Consider the following 25076-nt stretch of genomic DNA (forward strand, 5'->3'; position numbering starts at 1 on the left):
GAAAATATAAATACCTTGATGATTGTCACTCTCGGATGAAGCCGAGAGAGAGACTTGATTAATGTCTCGGTTATAACCGAGTAGACACTCGAAGATGACGAGTGGAAGAAGATGAAGATGATCACACTCGGTGAAGCCGAGTGGGAGAAGAAGAAGATGAAGACTCGGTTGAACCGAGAGGGAGAGAGACAAGTTATTAGTGCTAGGGATGAATACTTAAGTAAAATACCTTTTATTATTACACAATAACTTGATTGTACAATTATGTATGGTTATGTATATATAGGATACAAAAGAGGAAATTGAAAATAACTAAACTCTATAATGGTTATCTAATTATAATCCTAACTACTAAGGAATCCTAGTTGTAATAGGATTCCTATGGGACCAAGTCCACTCGGTTTGGCCGAGTGGAGTGGACCTTCCAACAGTTTTCACTATCTAAGAATGAAGAGTGTGTTTACTAAATATTTCTACTCTACCCGTATAATTAAGTTTAGGTAGTATTTGAATATTATTTGCTTGATATGTTTATACAAGTTATAAAATTTCTGTTTTCCTTTCAGCAGCAAGACCTAATTTAATGGAGATTAAATTCTATCAGTGAAAATTATATGAACCTAACAAAAAACAAAAGATTTGGCTTTTACTGAGTTTTTACTTTCACCTATGGTGAACCACTAAATAATATTGGATAGGATTTTGGAATTTGATAGTACTTAGTGGGAAACTATTTGGGAAAGAGGAAGGCATCTGCCTTGGTTAGCTAGAGTTCTCCCCTTTTCATAGTAAAAGAAAGTGAGGTGTTTGGCATTTCTAGGGTTATTTTAAGCACTATGAAACAAGTAAAAATGAGCCTTCAACAAAAAAAAAAAACAAAAAAAAAGTAAAAATGAGCATGCCAATGCCAACTTTTGGAACCACCACCCAAATCCCACATTTTTAATACAAACTCCTAAATTTTGTAAAAAATGAGAGATATGATAAAGAAATAGATTATTACTAGCATCGAAGAATGATCTCAATGGGATGTGATTTTGCTACTTTTGTGACGAGATCCAGCTACATCACTTTATATGTATTATTTTGGCGAAAGCTCTTAATGTCTTAAGATAATATTTATTTTTTAAATCTATAATATAGGATGGTGTCTAAATCGGTCCGAGTCAACTAGATTTACTGATGTAGTTATGTTTTCTTTTCAGTTTTGGATTTGTCTTTAACTCATCAAAACGTAACGAAGAAAGCTATGAGCTTTTAATATAATATATTTCACTGGTTGTTTTTTCTCGCATATGTAAAGAAAAACAAGTTGGTAGAGAAAAAAGTGATGAAATTTTCTTTACTTATGCACAGAGAAATTACGAAGAAGTAATGAAAATAACCTAAGATCCCAATTTGGTGATTTAAAGAGATGTAAAAAAGTTATGGGTACTTACCGTAGTCCATTTCCTCAAGATATGGTACATTTTTCCCTTAAGATTTGGACAAAATCTTCTAAAACTTGAGAATGTACGCAGTTTCTTATTTCTCAAAAATAAAAATTTTGGAATCACGTCCCATCTCTAGTTTAGGAATTTGTCTTAAATAAATGGGAACTGAAGTTATTTGCAGTTACCCAAGTAATTATTAGAGGAGTCATTATTCTTTAATACTTACTTATACGGGTTCTACAGATATACTAATAATATGCTCCTTACACTTCAAAGTGATATTTTATACTGTAGTTCGTAATGTAAAAATCGATTAGATCACTTTTTAAGACATTTGAATTAAATAACTTGGATTATGTAATTAATATACATATTAGTTCACATTAGTCATTAATATCAAAAAATGCTAACAAAAACTAGATATTACAATCTTCACGCATAGAAGACGTGTTAACTAACTTTAATTTGGTAATGCAATTACCTTATCGATTTATCATATGTCACCACAAAAGAAAAGGTTAATAAATTCGTAATGATTATCATAACTAAAGGTTCTTTTTAGAATTATTGTCATTATTATAATTTAAAGCACATATTAGAAAAAGAGGAAATTAAGGCTTTTCCAAATTGGTCAAATCATTATTTCTTGGTCAATATATTCCAAGAATGAAAGAGAATTAATGTATCTCATATGGAGTAATAAATTAACTAGTTAATCATACAAGCTATTTAAAAATGTGATTTTAGGTGCATTTCATGATTAGGAGCCTGGCCCATTAGATTTCAAGAGAACTTTATTTTTGTGCTCTCTCTCTCACATTGCTTCCACATCTTCCAAATGTTTAATTATTCTAGTAATTGATGATCCAATCCTAAAAGCTAAAAGTAAGAACTTTGTACATCATATCTTAAAAGTAACATAAAAAAAGATTGGACTTTTACAAGAAGATTATGTAATCAAAGTATTTTTTGTTTGGAAGAAAGTATTATACATTGCAAATTTATAAAACAAAGTGTTGATGGTACCCTCTAATTTGATATAAATTTGTAATTTATAACTCAAAGATAATTGGAAACAAGTAGAGATGATCTAGATATTGTATTTCTTTTTTATAAAATTACTATTTTCTCTAGACGAGACTAGATGTAAGTCTTCCCATGAATTGTAGTATATCTACTTACAAAAATCCATAGGATTAAATTATGAGAGGAAGAGAGAATATATATATTATACAAATTATAGGTTAAATTTGCGAGACATGGATTGCAAATGGAGTAGTCAAATTAGTAGATGGCTCACATGGCTGGCTCCATAGAAGGAGGAAGAACAAGAAAAACAAAGAATAGAAAGATCACCACCACTTGCGCTAGCATACATATGCCTCTATTTATTTTCAAATTCTCACTATATATTAAACCCTTTACATATATATATATATATATATTCACTACCAAACTAAATTTCTAAAGAAAAGTTATAATACACCAAATTTATTAGATTTGTAGTCTAATCTTTTCTTTACAAATTTATCAAATAAAAATTGTACTAGAAGATGTTTTGATTCCTTGTCATGTGAGGTGAGAACCTTAAATCCTACCAATAACATTAACCCTTATCGATAGAGACATTTATTGTTGCATTTTATTAAATAAAGAAAGTTCTAATTTTTATTAGATTTTGTTGAAGATTTTTAACATGAGACTATTGTCAACTTTTATTTGGAGTCAACAATATTCTTTCAATTAATCTTATTATCATTATTAGATTAATTAATAAGTGGATCTCTTATGTTTTACTTATACTTCACAACCTACAACCCAAAAAAGCAATATTTGACATGTAGATACAATATTATTAAAATAAAGTCGAATCCCCATTTGCAAGGGGCAATTTTAGAATTTCTTAATTAACTAACAATATTTGACATGTTGCTATAATATTTGACATGTTGGTCCAAAATTTAACATTGTTTTTAGATGACCAATTAACTTAAGGAAAATGTTAGCCAGAAGAGGTCACAGGTCTAAGTTTACTTTAGACTTATACAAATTACTAATCTTCTGTTTTGAGTCAATATTTTTTCTCTCTTTTGGATGAACGATTAATTTCTATTTGAATTTAGAATAGATCTATTTTTATTGTTTTTTTCTCTCATTTTTCTTAGTTTTATTTGCATAGAATCACGAACCTCGTAATCGTAAAATAAAATAGTACCACCCTTTGAAGTGGAAAGCAACACATGATACTACATAATCAAAATTATGGTTCTCAAATAATTTTCTTGTAGACAACTTAGAACCAAGTAGATAATTTTTTTAGTGGGATTGGGTAGAGAGACTAGAATTGAATAATGGAGAATGAAATTGAATGTGGGTGACCTAAATTATGAGAATAAAATTTAATTCTCCTAGCATTGACCAATTCCCAACGACTATATTCTGTTTATAAGGTCGGTAGAGACGGTTTGAACGAGTTCTGATGTGTATATTCATCAAAACCCTAGCTTCATCATAGAAAAACCATATTAAGGACCTGACACATGTCATAACCTCACCCATATGCATGTAACTAATGTATTTTTTATTTGATTTTCTATTAGGTTTTTTTTTTCCTTTGCTATATGCCCAAGATGGCATGCATGCCGCCCATTCCATGGTTTCAGGCTTTCAGCACACAATACATTCTCTCTCTCTCTCCTCTCCTTGTGAGTATAGTCTTTCTAGGAGGAAATGTTTAGGGTTTCAAGGGGATGGATTGAAATAATAATAAAAGAGAGAAATCCCAAATTTCAAGTATGAGTTTTTGTTAAAAAATGGCATTAGGGTTTTGAACATGTGCTTACCCTTAATGAGATTGAGCCATTGAGTAGTCACCCTCATTTATCTAAACCTACTTTCTAGGCCATCTCACATGGTTCTCTAAAATATTGCTTAGTTATTAACAAGATTAGTTAATTATAGATAATCAGAGGCACGTGATACAAGTTCGTTCCGTTGGGCTATCGACGGCTAGGACATGGTAGGTGTATGACGCCTAGTAACACACAAAATGATGTGACGGTTAAGACCGATAAATCAAATACCAATATCTGCATCAATATTAAACTAACTTTAATTTTACGTTATTGTTTTCTAGTTTATATATACATATAGTTCCATCTCAGTAACAAATAGTTACTTGTAAAAAAATGCCTCTTCGTATTTATTGTATAATGTTATCTATTGTAATAATTTGGAACTTCTTAGATACATTGAACTAATATATACATTATTGATGATGATAAGATGCTTTTGGTACTAGAAAAAATTGGGATTCTTTGCATCAATTTCTTATCATAAAACTCATAAATCTCTAATTTCTAAGCCCAATTCTGCATAAAATGAAGTGTTTTTTCTATAACTAAGTTTTTTCTTGAGAGTTCCTAGTTTTCTTATTGTGTTTGTATGGAATTAGTTTATGAGGACTTCAAGGTTCTTCCCCTAAAGAGGGTATGTAAATTACAACTTATACATTACAGAGGATGTCTCTTCTGTCTATCTATCCGTGGTATATATATATATATACATATATAATACAAGCATGCTAAGAGCTCGATTCCCATAATTTGATTCTTCCAAAGTGAAATGAGAAGAAATGTTTGCAGGGTTTTACTTTAATCAAACATTAGAAAAATTCATTAATTACTTAAACACATGCCATACACTAATCTACTTAATTTCTCTCTCCTCCTTCGAAGACAACGTCCCTCACCGACAATCAATCTCAACCGTCTATCTCTACTATGGATCATCATCACATTACTAGATAGTATTTTGTAGCTAGACAGTCTCTTTCTCTCTCTCTAACTCACCCTAACTAACTTGAGATATTTTTAGTTATTTTTAAACTAACTATAAATAACTGCCTTTTGACCAATAAAGAAACAATATTAAAGAAACACAAGTAGGAAGAGATTGTTCATGAATATTTATCAAGTGGGGAATAATATAGGATCTTAAAACAAATAACATGTTAAAGAGCTCATAGATTCATTCCTCTTAACTGTTCAGAGGAAAACAAGATCTATTTAACTTTAAATTTTGAATTCTTTTGTCTATTTTTTTTTGGGGCACATAACCCTCCAATTCTTTTAGGCCACCTAGTTATCTAGCTATTAGTACTCTCCTATTAGGGATCCAAAACTCCCCTAAAAGAATCCTTCTTCTTAACCCCCTTATAAGTCCACAACCACTTGGTCCGACGATTGGACATCTATGTGAGAATAGTCCCACATGAGAGAAGAGGTATGTAGCAACCAAACATATAATGTTCAGGTCCTCTCCACTCATTGTCAATTGATTTTGGTCGGATGACCACAAATTTAACAACCTACTCCGCATGCCAATGGTCCCAACTTGATTCATATGCAAATGGAAATCTATGATTAATTGAACTCGGTATAAATAAGGTAGAAGTATGAATAGATGACTCTCTTGCCTCATAAGATGACCTTGAGGGTTTTTGTTTTGTATGACCTTTAGAACTTAAGATATATTTATAAAGGTAATTATTGAGCTCATTAAGTTCATGTTGTAGTATATTCATGTTGTATCAATAATATCATGTAATAATGAATGACTCTCGAGGCCATGTAAAATAACCCCCCTTACAAAGACATTTTTTTTGCTGTTTTTGTTGAAAACTTACAAAGACATTATCATGTTTTTATTTGCTTGGGAAATATTGCTCTATATAATTGTGTTAGTGAGTTAGTCCACAAGTCTTTATTAGTTTTTTTTTGTTGCAAACAAGTCTTTATTTGTTGGGAAATGAAAAATGAGTAGTACATAATAAATACATTGAATAATGGTAATAGGAGATAAAAACTGTTCTCCAAGTTCTTTTTGTTGTTGTTGAGAATTACAAGCTAGCAAACAACTACACAATACTAGAAATAAAATAGAGAAGGACGTTCCAGATCTTCCTTTGGTGATGTTTTCTTTCCCATTTGGCCACCGCATCTGCTATCGAATCATCCAATCTAGGAGTGTAGGAGAACTTGGAGTCGGTGAATTGATTCTTCAAGTGTAGGATTTTGGTTAAGTGTTTTCTGGGTTGTCATTGCGTTGTGTAACTTTGATCTTCCAAGAACTTTATAATATTGAGGTTGTCGCTCTCGATAAGAACATGTGTGGTTTTGAGATTGATCGCCCAAAGAAGACCACACTTAGCTAAACATTCACATTTTTCTGCGTTTTGGCCTCTGGCTGAGTCTACAAGTGCTGATATAAAGTTGGCTTGAGTATCGTAAATAACACATTCAATTCCTGCCGACTCTGATAGGTTAGTGAAGGAGGCGTCAGTGTTGATTTTGAGAAATGGTGTCGATGGAGGGCTCCATTGGTGTTGCTTTGGTTCTTGAACTTTAGTGGTCATCTTAACTGGTACTGTTGACGAAGCAATAGTAATATGAATCGTCTGTAAGGGATATTGTTTTTTAGATAGCTTTCCAGATAAATCATAGTATTTTAGCATAAAAGTTAGTAATTTCCTCATCTAGATCCACCCAAAGAAGAATCCATTGTTTAACCAAATTACTTTGGCATAGTGAGACTGTAGCAGAGTATGATCCATAATTTCATTCGCATCACAATTAATACAAGAAAATACATTTACAATAAATTTGCCTATTTTATCCCTCACGGGAAGGCTATTTGTGCATTATTTCCATAGAAATAATTTTATTCTTGGTATCGTGTTAAGATTCCAAATATGGTTCCATTCCGTAAATTCGTTACTATACTCATTTCTATTGGTTCTGAGGTAATGGTACATGGATTTAATCGTGTAGTTTCATTATTTACTCAGATACCATTTAGCTGTATCCTCGTTATCCACCTGCAAGTTAATACTCATAATAGCATTTTTGATATCAGTGGAAAAGCAATAATTAATAACATTGGCATTCCATTCATTATCGATTATCAGTTGACTAACCCGCGTAAGGTCTACAATTCTGGTGTTGGGTATGGGCGGACGGTTGTTAGAGATCCAATTATCCAATCAGATATTACCTGTTCTCCAAGTTGGCTGTGCATTTACTCATTCAATTCATGTATCCATTCATGGTCTACATTGAATTTAAGGACTATTTGAGTCCATGTAAAAAATGAGAAATAATTGGAAAAATACATTAAAGCTATAATCTTCATGTCTTTAGTACTTCAAAACCAACAAACAAATTGTTCATTGTTTTATCATTTGTCATGCCAACACTGTTTTTTGTTGTTAAACTCCTAATCAAAGATCTTTAATTTCGCGTCTTAGATACCCATTTCTACATTTATTTCTGTTACTTTAATTTTGGCATGATCGAGTTCTGAGATGTTTTTATTTTCATTCTTTTTATCGGTATTGATATTATTGTTTTTATTATCATAATTACATTATAACTGAAAAGATATTTAGTTTATGGCTCCTTGATTTTCATGGCTTTTGTTTTATACCTAAAACTTTATATAACTAATGAAATATTGTACATATCTAGCTCTAATTATGATTGTGTTAATTATGCGTAGAAATTGAGATATAACGGTTTATGATTATGTTAATTTTGAGTTAAAATGCGAAATTGATTTTGACCCTCCATTCTTTACAAAAGTCATTGTAATTGGTTTAGTCTTTATAAAAATGCTTTGAATCATAGGAGTTTATAAGCTTCTCATCAAAATTTTCAATGGTGCCCCCATGATATTGGGAGCACTTAGGTGAAGCAGGAAAATCTTATAGGGAGCTCTTTTTGCTCATGTTACTTGTTTTTAAGTGACAAAGATCTAGTTAAAGAAGAAAAATAGAAAAGTATATCGAAGAGAGAAAATGAATTAGAGTTGGTGTTTGCATGAATGCATTAATTTGGAAGAAGAAACTATATAACAAAAAATGGGTGATACAAGTAATAAGGTAGCGGAATTATAATATGATTTTCTCCTATAATGCTTACTATTACAAATATAATAATTTTTTTTTCTATTGTTCGCATTTGAAGAAAACCATACTGTTGGCCACGAGTATCTGTGCCCACACAAAGCTATTTTCCAATCATAAATCAAGTTATGTCAGGCATGACACAATCGGATTATAATTCAAAGGATAATGTTATGAAAAAGACTAATAACTACTCATGGAAATTATACTTCCATCGTATATTAAAAAGATATAATAATTGTTTAAAATAAGTTTATAAAGATTGGGACTCAAGCAATGTACTATATGTATATATACAACTACATACTCAATGTCTAAATATCAAAACTTAATAATGGAAGAAGTGAAGTTATTTGGAGTGTGGGCAAGTCCTTTTAGTTGCAGAGTTGAATGTGCTCTAAAACTAAAGGGTGTAAAATATGGATTCATCAAGGAAGATCTCTCAAACAAGAGTCCATTGCTTTTACAGTACAACCCCGTTCACAAGAAAATACCAGTTCTTGTTCATGGCGGAAAACCAATAGCAGAATCAATGGTCATTATCCAATATATCGACGAGACTTGGCCAGAGAATTCATTCTTACCTATTGACCCTTATGAGAGATCGGTTGCTCGGTTTTGGACTAAATTTATTGAGGATAAGGTAAGTAATATGTCATTTAAATTGAATTAGTGTTGTTGAGTTGTTCTAAAAGGAAAAACAATTTAGTGACCATATATACAATTTATTCTTTACAAGTACAAGAAAATTTGTTTAGATTTTCAACTGTGTCAGATAAAGATTTACGACTATTAGTTTGAAATTACATATCACAACTTCAGATTAAGGTTGATAAATTGTTTTTCTTTGTTCAATATTAGGATGGAAATATTGGTGGAAGGTCAAAAATATGGAAGTATTATGATAGGAGACTCGCCTCCTTTGACCAAAATCAAATTGGAACAAAAACTTGACCTTTTAAATTTAGTTTGACCAAAATTATAGCTAAATCAAAATATGCCCAAATTTCTCCCCCTCTTTCCCAAGAATATGTTAGTTTGTTCCTTGCAAGTATGTGCTAAAATTTCATTTCCCCATCCATAGCAAATTAAATGGTTGACTTCAAATGGAGTTGATCAGTAATTCAGTATTAACACATATTTTGTTCGGTTATGTTTTATAACAACATACTATAAATTCGAAAAGCAATAGACAAACTAAGTATAAATTAAACTGTCTCGAAATCTTTATATATTTGCTATGCTAATAACTTTTTTTCATCTCAAATATTATTTTTTTCGTGCATGGTTAGAGTGTATCTGTTTGGGCGGGCTTCCGTACAACCGGGGAAGAACAAGAGAAGGCCATAAAAGAAACCTTGGAAATGCTTAAAACCATTGAAGAACATGGAGGACTTGGTGAGAAGAAATTCTTTGGCGGGGACAATATCGGATTAGTAGACTTAGCCATTGGAATTGTATTTCACTGGTTGGAAGCCATTGAAGATGTAATTGAAGTGAAGTTAGTTGAAGCTCATAGTTTCCCTCACTTGTGTTCATGGATTAAGAGGTTTAAAGAAGTTCCTATAATCAAAGATACCCTCCCAAATCATGATAAGTTGGTGGCCTTTTTTAAAGGTAGAAGATTAGCTCTTCTATCACCATCAAAATGAATTATCTAAGGTTTAATTTGTATTTGTATTTGCACATACAGATTGAAAATAAAGTGTCATGAATGAATCTTATGTTGTAGTAATAACCACTGTTACGCTGCTTAGGCCGAATGTGGGAACTAACTGTGAAAGGCAATAAGCCTTTAAGTAATAATTAAAATAAACTAAGTAACAATCAAAATGAATGAAGAAGAAGAAGAAGATTAGAGTTAGATTTTCTCTGTACTTTGTATTCATATCTAACAAGTATATATAGGTTTACAATTAGGGTAAGTAGGGATACATTTGGTTTACATAAAATCATAACAAAACTTATCAAGTAGAGATACTAGGGTTGACCGAGTTGAGTGAGTGAGATAGGGCTGTTCGGTTCTCCTTGTGGGCTTCTCGGTTTGGGCAGCTGGGTATCTCATGTGGGTGCCCTTAATACTCCCCCTCAAGTTGGAGCTGAAATAGAAATGATGCCCAACTTGCCAATCGTCTTCTTGAAGGCATTACCACCAAGCGGCTTTGTAAAGATATCTGCTAGTTGGTCAGCTGTTGGTGTGAAGCGGGGAGCTATGGTATTGTCTTTAATCTTTTCACGAACAAAATGGCAGTCGATTTCAATGTGCTTTGTTCGTTCGTGAAAAACTGGGTTGTCAGCAATATGAAGTGCTGCACGATTATCACGATAAACAGACATTGGGGAAGAATGATTTATACATAGATCACGAAGAAGTGATTTGATCCATTGAAGTTCACAGGTAAGATTGGCCAGAGCTCTGTACTCGGCTTCGGCAGATGACTTAGCAACCGTGGGTTGTTTCTTAGATTTCCATGATAATGGACTTGAACCAAGCATGGTAAAGTATCCAGTTGTGGATCGTCGAGTAGTGGGGCAACCAGCCCAATCAGAGTCACAGAAACCCGAGATATGTAAGGAACTAGTTGCAGAAAGAAAAATTCCATGATTGAGTGACCCTTTGAGATATCGAAGGATTCTATGGGCAGCTTCTAAGTGAATATTTGTGGGATTTTGTAAAAATTGGCTCAGATTATTTACTGCATAGCAAATATCGGGACGAGTGACAGTTAAATAAAGTAAGCGTCCAATCAGTCGTCGATATGTGGATGGATCAGGGATAGGTTCTCCATCTGTGGGGCTAAGGCGGAGTTTCTGCTCCATCGGGAAGGAAGATGGTCGAGAAGCGGTTAGCCCAGAATCAGAAAGAATATCTAAGGCGTATTTTCGTTGGCACAAAAATATGCCTTTCGAAGATCTAGAAACTTCAATACCCAGGAAATATTGAAGTCGACCGAGATCTTTGAGGGAAAAGGTATTGTCAAGAAAAGATTTTAGGTCGGAAATGGCGGAATCGTTGTTACCGGTAATAATGATATCGTCGACATAGACTAGGACGTAAAGAGAAGTGGAAGAAGAATGGAAGGAAAAGAGAGAATAATCAGAAAGAGATTGTGTGAAACCTTTCTTGAGAAGGACGGACGAGAATTTTGAGAACCATTGTCTGGAGGCCTGTTTGAGACCATAAAGAGATTTGTTTAGGCGGCAGACCTTAGACTCCCCCTGTTTGGAAAAACCAGGTGGAAGTTTCATAAAAACCTCTTCATCGAGGTCTCCTTGAAGGAACGCATTATTGACATCAAGTTGGTGAAGGGTCCAACCTTGAATTGCGGCAATAGAGAGAAGAATTCGAACTGTGACTAATTTAGCGACGGGAGCAAAAGTGTCGTGATAATCAAGACCTTCAATTTGGGTATATCCTTTGGCAACTAGTCGAGCTTTGTATCGCTCGATTGACCCGTCAGACCGAAACTTAATTTTGTAAACCCATTTGCATCCAATGGGTCGCTTACCAGAAGGTAGGTCAACAATGGACCAAGTGTTGTTAGATTCTAAAGCCGATATTTCTTTAGACATTGCCTCTCTCCATTGAGGAGATTGCATGGCTTGGGAAAAAGAAGAAGGTTCTTTATTTGAAAGAACGGATGTAAGGAAGACTTGATGCGAAGTAGAGAAAGCATCGAAAGACATGAAATTAGTGAGAGGATAAGGGACATTAGGTGACGGGTCCATAAAAGGAGAGGAGTGACATACGTAATCGGAAAGATGGGCTGGTGGTCGCCTAGAGCGTGATGGTCGGGCAGTGGGTACTGTCGGATCAGGAAGGGTGTCCAAGTCTGTTGGACTTTCAGGGCACTCCTCGACTGGAGTGAGAACAGAACGTTCCGGCCCAGTGAATGGAACCGGTTCGTCCAAAGACACAGGGGTGCCTGTAGCGGACTGATCTAAAGTGTTCCTGGCCGAAGTCAGGGAGTTCGGGTTAGTCCAGGAGGTGCCTGTAGCGGACTGATCCAAAATGTTCCTGGCCGAAGTTAGGGAGTTCGGGTTAGTCCAGGAAGAGGCGTTAGGTTGGGAACTTTGTGGAAAGGCAAAGGTTCCATTGTCCACTATTGACAAGAACTGACGCCTTTGAGTAGGCGGGATTGTGGACATCGGAAATCGGTCTTCATGGAATAAGACGTCTCGAGATGTGATAATTTTTCGAGTGGTGAGGTCGTATACACGAAAGCCCTTTTGACCATGAGGGTATCCCACGAAAATTCCGGGTGAAGCTCGTGAGTCCAATTTAGTTTTAACGGTGGTATGACGAAAATAACATAAACAACCGAACACTCTAAGGTTGGTAAAAGTAGGAGGACATCCTAATAATTTTTCATGTGGGGATTTCCCTTGTAATACCGGAGTCGGTAATTTGTTTATAAGGTAGACGGCCGTGAGAACACATTCTCCCCAAAAGGAGAGAGGGAGATGGGCTTGTAATCGAAGGGACCGTGCTACTTCCAAAATATGTCTATGTTTGCGTTCTACAACTCCATTTTGTTGAGGAGTGTAGGCGCAACTAGTTTGGTGATGAATACCGTTTGTTTGAAACCATTTTTGCAATTCGTGATTCATAAATTCCGTACCGTTATCGGAACGGAATGTTTGAATTTTTGGAATCAAAATAGAACCGTTTCCGGATTTGAAAGTAGAGATGGTTGTGTTGAATTGAGTGGAAACATATTTAGTGAAGTTTGTGATGTATTTAGTTGTATCCGATTTATTAGGAAGTAAAAACAACCATGTACACCTTGAATAGTCGTCAACTATCGTCAAAAAATATCGACATCCGGAATTGGAAAGAACGGAAAAGGGTCCCCATAGATCGGCGTGGAGAAGTTGAAAAGGACGAGAGGAGGTAGAAGTACTAGTTGGAAATGGTAATCGTTTAAATTTAGACATAGGACAAACATCGCACGGTTTATTAATAACTGAAACAAATTTCATACAAGGAATAGTAGAAATTAAATATTTAAATCTAGAAAGCGATGGATGACCCAATCGCCAATGCCAAACATTGAAAGAAACGTTACTTCCTAAACTAGAAAAACAAGAAAGCGAGCAAATCCTAGGGTCCGTGCGAAGGAAATAGAGTCCATCCGATCGATCACCAAGTCCAATCGTTGTTTCCGTCGAGAGGTCCTGAAAGACACACGAGGTAGAATTAAACGTTACTTCACAATTTAAAGAAGTAGTAATTTGAGAAACCGATATTAAGTTGATTTTGAAATCCGGTACATGTAATACATTGTGAAGAATAAAAGAATTGGAAAAAGAAATTGATCCAACATGAAGAACTCGAATACGAGTCCCATCCGGAAGGCGTACAAAGTAGTCGGTAGGGGCTTTAATATAAGAATCAAAACGAGATAGAGATGAACAAATATGTTTCGCTGCCCCGGAGTCGACTACCCAAGAATAATTAGTAAAAGACGTACCTGTTAAGTTGATCGGTTCGGTTGATGGAGCTGCTGTTTGGGGGGTGCCTGCAGCAGGTCGGGACTGGTCCAGTAGTGAGATGAGGCCCTGGTACTGTTCTTTGGTGAGAGATGTTGCTAGGGGCGCTCCCTGATGAGTTTGAATCTGTTCCAAGTCAGGAACTATGGAGGCAGCAGCAAATGGATTAGTTTGGTGAGCTTCTCGGTTATTTGGGCGCCCTCGAGGACGAGAATTTGGTGTGGACCGAGAAGGATACCCATTGAGTTGGTAACATGTAGCTTTAACATGTCCAAGTTGATGACAGTAATCACAATAAGGACGTGATCTCTTTGGACGTGAAGAATCCAATCGGGGACCATTACTAACGGCAAGAGTTGCTGCCTCACTGTTAACGGAGTTCGCGTTCACAATATTCTGTTGAACTTCCTCTTGTTTGACAAGAGAGTGTATACGTAATGTAGACGGGAACGGATCCATTAGGAATATTTGACTCCGAATCGCAGAAAATCGATCATGGAGTCCTTGAAGGAACTCCATGGCGCGATCTTGGTTTAGCCGATCAAGAAGGGACTTACCATGTGTACAAATGCATGGTTCGACGGTTGTGAGGGATTGAAGTTCGTCTTGAAGAGACTTCAATTGAGTAAAATAGGTAGACACGTCGAGTCCTTCTTGTTTCAAGGACGAGATTGCTCTTTTGAGTTGAAAAACTTTAGGAGCGTTAGTCTGAAAAAAACGCTCATAAAGGTTTTTCCAAGTCTCGACTGCAGATTCGTCATAAAGGATGGATGATTGAATATCTGGAGCCACTGAGTTGACAATCCAACTTGCAACGAGATCGTTGCATCGTTCCCACGAATGTAATTCTGCAGGAGAAGTTGGTTTGACAATGGTTCCATCGACGAAACCAAGTTTATCCTTGGCTCGAAGCGCTTTAGTCATACCACGAGACCAGGAGGCATAGTTATCTCCGGTGAGAGGTGGTGTGATCAAAACAGTCGTGGGTGAATCCGAATGATGAACATCGAATACTTGATTGTTTTGGACAGCGGATTGAGTGATGGTATCGGTAGTAGAAGACATAGTTGAAAAAAAAAAATTTGAAATACCAGGCTCTTATACCATGTGAAAGGCAATAAGCCTTTAAGTAATAATCAAAATAAACTAAGTAACAATCAAAATGAATGAAGAAGAAGAAGAAGAAGATTAGAGTTAGATTTTCTCTGTACTTTGTATTCATATCTAACAAGTATATATAGGTTTACAATTAGGGTAAGTAGGGATACATTTGGTTTACATAAAATCATAACAAAACTTATCAAGTAGAGATACTAGGGTTGACCGAGTTGAGTGAATGAGATAGGGCTGTTCGGTTCTCCTTGTGGGCTTCTCGGTTTGGGCAGCTGGGTATCTCATGTGGGTGCCCTTAATACTAACCATGGCCCGAAAAGACCAAACTTCAAATTTTATGTAATGATTCAGATCAAGAGGAAAGGGGAGGAGGGAAGAGGATTCACCTAAAAAAATGATCGGAATGTGTAACCAGGAAAGATGATCAGAGAGCTCGACCGGGGAAGTAATTGGAGTGGCTGGTCGACTAGGAATTTGGAGGTGGTTTTGAAGTCCAGAGAACCCCAGAAATTGACATAATCCATGTAAAAAAATATGAGTTTAAGTAGTTTTTTTAAGTCAGATATGAAATCTAAGTCAAAGCCTAAATTGATTCGAGAGTCAAATTTCTAAATACTTATTCGCGTGAGACTTGGGATGCTTGAATCGTATGGATAGTTATTTATGTTGATTTTAGATCCATGTAGATAAGGAGATTCAAAGTTTAGCGTAAGATGAACCAAATAAATAAGTTTCGATGAGACAAAAAAACCCATTTAATCCAATTTCAGAGTCAAAAGACGCCTATATCCAAATAAGAAGTGTATGTTATATTACGAAAATTTCATTTTTGTTATAGGAAGGGATACTTGTAATATTTTTGTCCAAAGTCGAGTAGATTTGTCCCGGATAACAAAAATGGTGTATGCATATAAAATTTGACTCATTTTGAGCCACACACCTCCCTCCCTCTCTCCATCTTTTTTTTTTTGTTAAATATCCCTCTCTCCATCTTGGTAGCTAGCTTTCTATTCTTGCCCAAGATTTTTGACTTTGACCATTTGTAGAATCTTATTGCCCAAGCAAAAGACTTGGAAAAGTTTGATTTATATATCTAGATAATTCACCAAAAGAAGATAGAAGAAAACTATCATTTTGATCTAAAAATGGGAGAAGTGAAGTTGTTTGGAGCTTGGCCTAGTCCATTTAGTTATAGAGTTATTTGGGCTCTTAAATTAAAGGGTATTAACTATGAATATATAGAAGAAGATCTTTCAAACAAGAGTTCCTTACTCTTACAATACAACCCTATTTATAAGAAGATCCCTGTCCTTGTTCATGGAGGAAAACCCATCGCCGAATCCACTGTTATTCTTGAATATATCGAAGAAACGTGGCCGGAAAATTCATTGTTGCCGAAAGATCCTTATGAGAAAGCCCAAGCTCGATTTTGGATCAAATTGGGAGAAGATAAGGTGATTAATAATCTCATATTACTTTCATTACTAGGTAGTATTCGCGACGGTTTTAATGAATAATTTTTAAAAAACCGTGGTAAAATAGTTGAATAATAGTTCAATTTGTCACTGTTTTTTTTTGTTAAACAATTTGTCAGTGTTTTAGTGATAAGGAAATATTTATTACATCTTTTGAACTTTGTTCTAACTTTTACTGCAAAACTGTATAAGTAGAAATTAGTCAAAAAATGCTCTTGGCTAGTCACTAGTGAAGCAGCCTGTTATCGAACATCGGTATTCAAGTTGCAACTAACTTGTGTAGATTCCATTGAATACGGTAAAATGCTCAGACATTCAGTTGTATCAATCACATGAATATCAGCGGTCATCTCTTCGGGATGGAACATCACAATTTTATCTCAATCTGGTTACATCATCTTTTTTCGCCTTTTCTTTTCTCGACGTATAATTAGCTACAGTTTCTTACGTTACAATTTGTATTTTTATAGGCACCCAGTTTTTTTGGATTCTTCTCAAATGTTGGTGAAGCACAAGAGAAAGCAACAAAAGAAACTATGGAAACTCTGAAGATGATAGAAGAACTTGCACTTGGAGATAAGAAATTTTTCGGGGGAGAGACGATCGGGTTAGTTGATATATGTTTTGGATGGATGAGTCATTGGTTAAAAATCATGGAAGAAGTGGTTGGTATAAAAATGGTGGATGCTAATACTCTTCCTAGGTTGCATCAATGGACTGAAAATTTCAAAGAAGTAGATGTGATTAAAGAAAATCTCCCTCAATATGATGAAGCTTTAATATATCTTGAACGTCAGCGAGAGAAGTTTATTGTAATGGCATCTCCCACTGGCCACCACACTCATACTTAGATGGATGTTAAGTTAATCGGGCACGAATAGTTTTGTCAAACACGTTGTATGAGATTTAGTTATCAGAGTACTATCTTCATTATATATACATATAGCATTTAGTATCTTTGAAGGGCACGATATAATTAATGTCTTAAGGTATCAAGTTAGTTTGAGAATGGAAATACTAGTATCTTTATGTAATAAAGATCGTCACAGACGGTCTTTTTCTCTTAGAAAATAAAGTTTTTTTTTTTCAAATGGTTATACTTTTATAGATGGAGGTCAATTGAAATTTGAAGAATGAGAGAGAAAATACAACAAGAGGATAGGGAGAATATAATTAGCTCACAGTTAGTGTTTGGTTTTGTAATGCCAATCTTGGATATGCATATAAAATTTGAATTCACATGATATAAAATCTTGGCTTAGGTTGTGTATGTTTTTTTTTCCCAAGTCAGATATGAAATCTGACCCTGAATCTGTTTAGGTGAATTTGAGTGCAACAATTCAAATGAGTCAGACGGTACAAATACGGAGTACGAGAAGGCGAAACCCCACCTTAATCCAAATTCACAAACAATTCTGAAGTTTGGTCGGATTTCAAGTGTCATTCCCATTGGTATATCATGATGAGTGTCTATCAGCTAAATAAGGCTGTAGAATCAAGGACCCATTGTCTCTTTAACTTTTTATTATACATATAAACCTTCCAAGATTTTATTACATAACTTTCAATTAACTTAAGCTCTTTGGTATAGGAAGAGTATATATTTGGTGAGTTTATTTACGCGGTGTTCCTTTACTAAATTAGTTTAAGGAAAGGTTACTAGGATCATTTAATGTTTCAAAATAAATAGGCGGAAAACATGGAAATCGAGAAAAAATGAATATAGGCGAAACAAATAGAGAAAAAACCGTCGAAAATAGAGAAAAAAAAATCATCGGAAAGGTCTTCCTCGACCTGGCCAGGCTGTCGTAAACTGGTCGTAAATAAGAGCGAAACAAATATCTTTTTCGAAGATGTTGTCCGTCAGAAAAAATATCGACGGCTCACCTGGAAAAGCTTGTCGGCAAAAACCTATTCAAAACAACCAAACTGGGTCTATGTACAAAGGGTTGTTTCACCAAAATCCGTCGGAAATATTGTTCAAAGTATTTCCTACGGTCTCTATTCCGTCGAAAATAGTTTTCGTTTTTCTCAATCGTTTTTTTTCCTGTTTTCCGCTGTTGCTGCAATTACATAATTGACATTATAGACCTGCTATCAAAATAACATAAACCTGCTGACAATATAGAATAATAAATTTAATATTTTATTCCTAAATATAGTTTTGTCTGATATAAACAATTCAACCCTAATATCGATCACTATTATTAACATCACCATTAACATAACAAAAACTACAAATACATAAGTTTACTATCATTGTTGTCTTAGTTACAAGTTTTTAATGATGTCAAGAAAGAAGAGTCATTCGACTTAAACGAAGACATCGACTTAAATGAAGGTATCAATCGACTTAAACGAGGACATCGACTTAAAAGAAGACATCGACTTAAACAAAAATTTATAATGAAGATAATATTGATCTCAAGTAAAGAAATATTCTTCTTTCGTCTTTCTTTAGGGTAGTGACACTAATTTTTTGGGTTTTAGGTCGTTTCTCGTTCCACGTCGTAAAAGATTTTCCATGTAGAATGAAAAAGACAACAAATTTCGGTCAAAACATATAAAATTTTCAGTCGTCATATTTCTTATAGGTTCTCTTAATACACATTGGAGACAGGGAGTCCTAAAATTATTACAAAAGTACCCTTTATAAAGGTAACCAGACAATCAACTATAAGAAAATATCTCATCCATGAGATTATCCTTTCATATGGACTCATTTTGAGCCACACGCCTCTCTCCATCTTGGTAGCTAGTTTCCTTTTCTTGCCCAAGATTTTTGACTTTGACCATTTGTAGAATCTTATTGTCCAAGCAAAAAGACTTTGAAAGTTTGATATATATATTTAGATGATTCACCAAAAGAAGACAGAAGAACACTTTCATTTTGATCTATAAAAATTAAAAATGGGAGAAGTGAAGTTGTTTGGAGCAGGGCCTAGTCCATTTAGTTATAGAGTTATTTGGGCTCTTAAACTAAAGGGTATAAACTATGAATATATAGAAGAAGATCTTTCAAACAAGAGTTCCTTACTCTTAAAATATAACCCTATTTATAAGAAGGTCCCTGTCCTCGTTCATGGAGGAAAACCCATCGCCGAGTCGACTGTTATTCTTGAATATATAGAAGAAACGTGGCCGGAAAATTCATTGTTGCCGAAAGATCATTATGAGAAAGCCCAAGCTCGATTTTGGATCAAATTGGGAGAAGATAAGGTGATTAATAATCCCATATTACTTTTATTAGTAGAGTAGTATTTGCGACAGTTTTAGTGACACTAATTTCTGAAAAACCGTGGTAAAATATTTCTAACACCTTTTGAACTCTGTTCTAACTTTTACTGCAAAACTGTATGAGTAGAAATTAGTCCAGAAATGCTCTTGGCTAGTCACTAGTGAAGCAGATATATCAGTTTCTGCCTCTTACCAAACATCTGTATTTAAGTTTCAGCTAACTTGTGTAGATTATATTGAATACGGTAAAATACTTAGGCATTTAGTTGTATCAATCACATGAATATCAACGGTCATCTCTTCGGGATGGAACATCACAATTTTATCTCAATCTCATTACATCACTTTTTTGCCTTTTATTTTCTCGACCTATCTATCCTCTAACATCCGTTTTCTCTAAAAACCGTCATATTTTATGTTATCCCATAATTAGCTACCGTTGTTTTACGTTACAACTTTTATTTTTATAGGCACCCAGTTTTTTCGAATTCTTCTCTGCTGTTGGTGAAGCACAAGAGAAAGCAGCAAAAGAAACTATGGAAACTCTAAAGATGATAGAAGAACTTGCACTTGGAGATAAGAAATTTTTCGGGGGAGAGACGATCGGATTAGTTGATATATGTTTTGGATGGATGAGTCATTGGTTAAAAATCATGGAAAAAGTGGTTGGTATAAAAATGGTGGATGCTAATAATTTTCCAAGGTTGCATCAATGGACTGAGAATTTCAAAGAAGTAGATGTTATTAAAGAAAATCTCCCTCAATACGATGAAGCTTTAACTTTAATATATCTTAAACGTTAGTAAAAGAAGTTAACCGGTCGGGCATGAACTGTTCTGTCAAACACGTTATATGAGATTTAGTGATCAGAGTACTATTTTCATATAGCATTTAGTATCTTTAAAGGGTACGATATAATGTCTTAAGGTGTCATATAGTTAAATTAATTGTTTTTGTTACAATTTCGAATGAAAGAGTAGGAACAAAAATATGAATAATATGTTTGAGGACATTGAATAATGGTGATAATGAAGTGTATTGAAGTTAACACGATTTCATGCTGTTAGTATTGCAAAACAAATTAACAAATTGTTCATACTTTTGCGTCATAAGAACCTTGCATTCTTGAACCCCTAATGGAAGTCTTTAAATTCTTATGTTCTTTCGGTCTACTTCATGGGGAGTACACTCATTTAAACTTATTCTTATCTTCATCATAATTGAGAAGTGATTTACTTATACGCCGTGTTAGTTCAAGTAAAGTTGGGGTATTGGAGACATAACTAAACGAAATGATTTATATAAAATACTTTTGTAAAGTTGAGCTTTTCAATAATTTGACGAGTATCTATCAAGGGTTACCAAGTTAATCATTCAATGGGATTTTCTATATTAAAATAGATTGGGTTTTTGTAATATATAGAGGGTCCAATTACATAAGATCTTGATATAGATTGAAATCCTATCAATCACGAGTTGGTTGTTGGAAGAACATATCCATTTTATCAAATATATTACAAGAATCTTGAATAGATCAACCCTCTTGCACCCTACTGGCTCTTTTCTGTTTTTGTTGGGTAAAAAAGATGAATTTTGGTGGAAATTAATATTATTAAATTCTTGTTTTCTATTTTTGTTCAGTAAAAAAGATGAATTTTGGATGAAAATTGATCATATGACATCACAAACTCATAAAGTTGAACATTGAAATAAATATTTTGTTGATGATGAAAGCTGTTATTTTTAGTATTTCTTAATTTTCTAGCATTGAGGATTTAGTTGTATGATTACACTCACTTTATTTTTTTTAAAAAAAGAGTACACTCACTATACATATATAGATTCGAATATCTTTAAAGGCTATGATTTAGAGCTTCCAATATTAAGTTCCGCAGATGCGAGATAATAGAAATAGTGAAATTTTTTGTATTAATTAAGATTGTCTGTGACGTCTCTTCGTCTTATGAATATGGTTACTTTTGAAGACTTTTATCAGGGATTCATCAAAATTTGGGGAAAAAAGTGGAAAAACCACATATGAGAGGAAATAATTTTTTTTGCAAAGACACATATGAATATACGCGTGTACTTACTTTACTTACGTATCTACAACCAAGAACTCACATGTTCTTGGAAGATCACTAGCTTATATAGTGTTTTTAAAAGTGACATTTGATATACGAGTCGAAGTCTTAATTGACAAGAGTCTCACTTTTGAAGTTTTGGTTTTGTTTGATCTGTTGAAGTTTTGAATAACTATTTTGGATTAATCTAGGTCTTTCAAGTCCGATAATTCGTCGGATGAGTTGGGTCTGGATGAGTTAGATGAGTCGGATTTAGATGTTTTTGATGAGTCAGATTCAGATGGTTCGAGCGAGTCAGATTCAAGCGAGATATAATATAGAAACACCACCTTAGTTCAGATTCGAGCGAGAGCAAATATCTAAGCACTGCCTTAGTCCAAATTCACAAATTATGGAGTTTGGTGGCATACATTTAGAAGTTAAAGGTGGTTCGGGTGCCTATATCTAATTGAGGCATAGGCTGTATATAGAATGCGAGTTGCAGTGTTGCTGAGAATTGGTGCAAAAAGAAACACCCGGAGATCTTTTTCCGATAATGTTAACCCATAATGTATTTTGCTCCTAAATATTTTTAAGCAAAAGCCATACGTAGAGCTTTACTCATTCCATGAAAAAGGAATAAAATAACAAGTAATGAACTTCATAACTACTTCTTAAACATACAAACAAACTTAAGACTAATTGCTTATCTATAACTAATTGTTAGTTTACTAATAGTTCGAGACAATAATGAGTTGAGAAAATAAACTAAAAAACTGATGAGCAAGAGCATTGAACTTGTCACCTCGTACCAATGACCTTATAAAATTTTGTATCCCGGAAAATTTTTTATTTGCCAAAACATCAACCTTTTTGAGGGGAGTCAATTGAAATTCGAAGAAAATGAGAGAGAAAATATAACAAGAGGATAGGAAGAATATAATTAGTCCATAGTTAGTGTTTCTTTTTGCAATGCCAATCTTTAATATACATTTTTTTTTGGAATATGCATATATAGACCTATGTTTACAATAACCATAAACTGGCACGATCATAGAAAATCATTGGCTTAAGTAGTTGTGCATGTTTTTTTCTCAAGTCGGATATGAAATTTGACCCCGAACGATTTTGTCTAATTCGTGCGAATGCCTAATTTAGGTATATTTGAGTGAAAAAAAAAATTCAAATTTAAGATTCAAATGAGTAAGATAATTCAGATGAGTCAGCCAATACAAAATCTGACTAGGAGAAGATGAAACACCACCTCAATGGCTCAATCCAAATTCACAAATAATCTTGGGGTCCCGTCCTATGGATTTCAAGTGTCACTCCGAATGGTATATCTTACTAAGTGCCCTATATGCTTTCCAGTACAGAGGATAGAATGGTGTGGAGATACCCCTCGCATATCTGTATAATGTAAAATAAATTGTTATCTGTATAATGTGAAATAAATTGTTTTCGTTAACAATTTCGAATAAAGAAGTAGGAACAAAAATATGAATAATATGTATCGAGGGCATTGAATTATTGTGATAAATGAAATGTATTGAAGTTACAATTTCATGATATTAATATTTCAAAACTGATTCACAGATGGTTCATTCTTTTGGCTCATGTACGTCACGAGAACCTTGCTTTTCATTATTGAATCCCTAATGGAAGTCTTTTAAATTCTTATCTTCTATAGGGTGGACATTCTACGGGAGTATTATTATTATTATCTTCTTTTTATAGTTGAAGTGATTCACTTATGACTCCTATGCGATCAAGGTTAATATGTTATACTACAATCTTTTAGATATAACTTTTCTATATTCCAAAATCTAAATACCTTATGTTAGTTTAATTGCAATTTTTTTTTTAATTGAGCAAGTTCAATTGCAATTGAGATATTGGAGATATAACTAAACAAAATGGTCTATTATAAGATAACTTTATCTATATTAAAATATGTGTGTTGTTTGGGATTTTAAATATATATAGGAGTAGGAAGAACGTATTTCATTAAGGTCCAATTAAGATCTCCCTATACTGGAAAATACCACCAATCCTCATAAATGAAGTGGTCCTTAAAAGAAAATCTTCAATACATGGGAACTCTTCAAACCTAGTACTCAAGTGGAAATCCCTATGCTGCAGGAGCTTCTTTCTATCACCTCTAACAACACTTATTTTCTTACGAGAGCATAGCAAGAATCCCAGGGTTGTGTTTGTTTGCCACTTTGGAAAAAGGAAAAGGCTTACGGAAAAGTTTAGTCTGAGAAACTTTTTCCTCAAGAATCATTTTCTTTACAAACATAGAGAAGAAATGACTGTTTCTTGTTTTTCCTATTTCATTTTTTTCTCTTATATTGTTTGCCAAACATAAGAAAAAGTTAGAATATGAATAATTTTTTTCTATTTTCTCTGAAAAAAATCCTATCAATTCATCGGTAAAATCATTTAAAATAAATTTATCTCTTCAACGGAAGCTACAGTGAGATCTGTTATTTATTCATTTCTTTTGTATGTTTTATGTTATTGTTTCTTTTGTTGGAATCGGAGCCTATTTTGGCTCGAGCCAACTCGTCAAACTCAGAAACGGAACGCGCCATTGAGTTCGTCTCGTCGAGCTCTACAATTTAGAGCCAAGAATCACTCAAATCCGATTCCGGATGAATGAGAAATTCAAGGTTAAAGTTTGAACGAAAAATCGGTTGAAATAGGTACTAAATTGTCAAAGAGGACAAGTCACGTTGGGGGGCATTCGCGCGAAGAGAACGCGCTCAGATCTGGACGGTGGGCGTTCATCGCGCGGATTTGCGCGAGATCTGACGTCTGGCGTTCTCTCCGCGTTCGGGCACGCTCCGGGCTAGCATCTAACGGTCAGTTAGTGCATCTGTGGGACAGCTTCGGTCTTGATCTAATGGATCAAGATCTGGCCGCGTTTTCCAGCGCGATCTGACGGCCCAAGATGAACCGACCCTCTTTTATTCGGTTATACCCCCTGATTCCGAACAGTAGTGTTCTTTAACCCAAAAGACACTATACACCTATTCAATTCCTATATAAACCCATCAAACCCACTTCATTTTTCATCAATTCAATTCATTCTCTTCTTCTCTTCCCTTCTAACAATTAGAGGTTCTGGTTAGCCTAGAATATCTAATTAAAGAAGTATTTTCTAGAGGTTCTGGTTAGACTAGAATATCTGGAAAAGGAAGAAAGAAGTCTCGAGTGAAATTTGAATTTCAGAAGCATCTAGAAGATCATCCGCATTAGTCCAAGAGCTCATAATACTGACAAAGGTTCGTCC

At 34.4% G+C, this 25076-nt stretch overlaps 4 protein-coding genes across 4 annotated transcripts; 3 read left to right on the forward strand and 1 right to left on the reverse strand.

Moving 5' to 3' along the window:
• Window positions 1–8667: 8667 nt before the first annotated feature.
• LOC147536133 (putative glutathione S-transferase) lies at window positions 8668–10132 on the forward strand. The gene is made up of 2 exons (XM_086643625.1): window positions 8668–9040; window positions 9690–10132. Exons 1-2 carry the CDS (start codon window positions 8708–8710, stop codon window positions 10047–10049), a joined length of 693 nt encoding a protein of 230 aa, XP_086499751.1. The 5' UTR covers window positions 8668–8707; the 3' UTR covers window positions 10050–10132.
• Window positions 10133–13540: 3408 nt separating this feature from the next.
• On the reverse strand, window positions 13541–14955 carry LOC147536134 (uncharacterized). Its single transcript, XM_086640196.1, has 2 exons — window positions 13872–14955; window positions 13541–13575 (listed from the first exon to the last, which is right to left on the reverse strand). Exons 1-2 carry the CDS (start codon window positions 14953–14955, stop codon window positions 13541–13543), a joined length of 1119 nt encoding a protein of 372 aa, XP_086496322.1.
• Window positions 14956–16031: 1076 nt separating this feature from the next.
• LOC147536135 (glutathione transferase GST 23-like) lies at window positions 16032–17569 on the forward strand. The gene is made up of 2 exons (XM_086643626.1): window positions 16032–16457; window positions 16949–17569. The coding sequence occupies exons 1-2, from the start codon at window positions 16149–16151 to the stop codon at window positions 17327–17329; spliced, it is 690 nt and encodes a 229-aa protein (XP_086499752.1). The 5' UTR covers window positions 16032–16148; the 3' UTR covers window positions 17330–17569.
• A 1792-nt stretch (window positions 17570–19361) lies between these two features.
• On the forward strand, window positions 19362–20674 carry LOC147536136 (glutathione transferase GST 23-like). Its single transcript, XM_086641184.1, has 2 exons — window positions 19362–19697; window positions 20186–20674. The coding sequence occupies exons 1-2, from the start codon at window positions 19389–19391 to the stop codon at window positions 20516–20518; spliced, it is 642 nt and encodes a 213-aa protein (XP_086497310.1). The 5' UTR covers window positions 19362–19388; the 3' UTR covers window positions 20519–20674.
• Window positions 20675–25076: the final 4402 nt, after the last annotated feature.

Source organism: Eschscholzia californica, unplaced genomic scaffold (assembly GCF_041429995.1).
Source record: "Eschscholzia californica isolate CP2 unplaced genomic scaffold, dmEscCali1.0.p SCAF_5, whole genome shotgun sequence".
In the NCBI taxonomy this organism is placed as follows: domain Eukaryota; kingdom Viridiplantae; phylum Streptophyta; class Magnoliopsida; order Ranunculales; family Papaveraceae; genus Eschscholzia; species Eschscholzia californica.

Excerpts from the sequence above, each read along its gene's own strand:
- LOC147536133 (XM_086643625.1), top strand. The coding sequence starts at position 8,708 with ATGTCTAAATATCAAAACTTAATAATGGAAGAAGTGAAGTTATTTGGA. Across the intron at positions 9,041-9,689 it reads CTAAATTTATTGAGGATAAG|AGTGTATCTGTTTGGGCGGG; the intron begins GTAAGTAATATG and ends GTGCATGGTTAG.
- LOC147536134 (XM_086640196.1), bottom strand. The coding sequence starts at position 14,955 with ATGTCTTCTACTACCGATACCATCACTCAATCCGCTGTCCAAAACAAT. Across the intron at positions 13,576-13,871 it reads CGAACCGATCAACTTAACAG|GACCTCTCGACGGAAACAAC; the intron begins GTACGTCTTTTA and ends TGTGTCTTTCAG.
- LOC147536135 (XM_086643626.1), top strand. The coding sequence starts at position 16,149 with ATGGGAGAAGTGAAGTTGTTTGGAGCTTGGCCTAGTCCATTTAGTTAT. Across the intron at positions 16,458-16,948 it reads TCAAATTGGGAGAAGATAAG|GCACCCAGTTTTTTTGGATT; the intron begins GTGATTAATAAT and ends GTATTTTTATAG.
- LOC147536136 (XM_086641184.1), top strand. The coding sequence starts at position 19,389 with ATGGGAGAAGTGAAGTTGTTTGGAGCAGGGCCTAGTCCATTTAGTTAT. Across the intron at positions 19,698-20,185 it reads TCAAATTGGGAGAAGATAAG|GCACCCAGTTTTTTCGAATT; the intron begins GTGATTAATAAT and ends TTATTTTTATAG.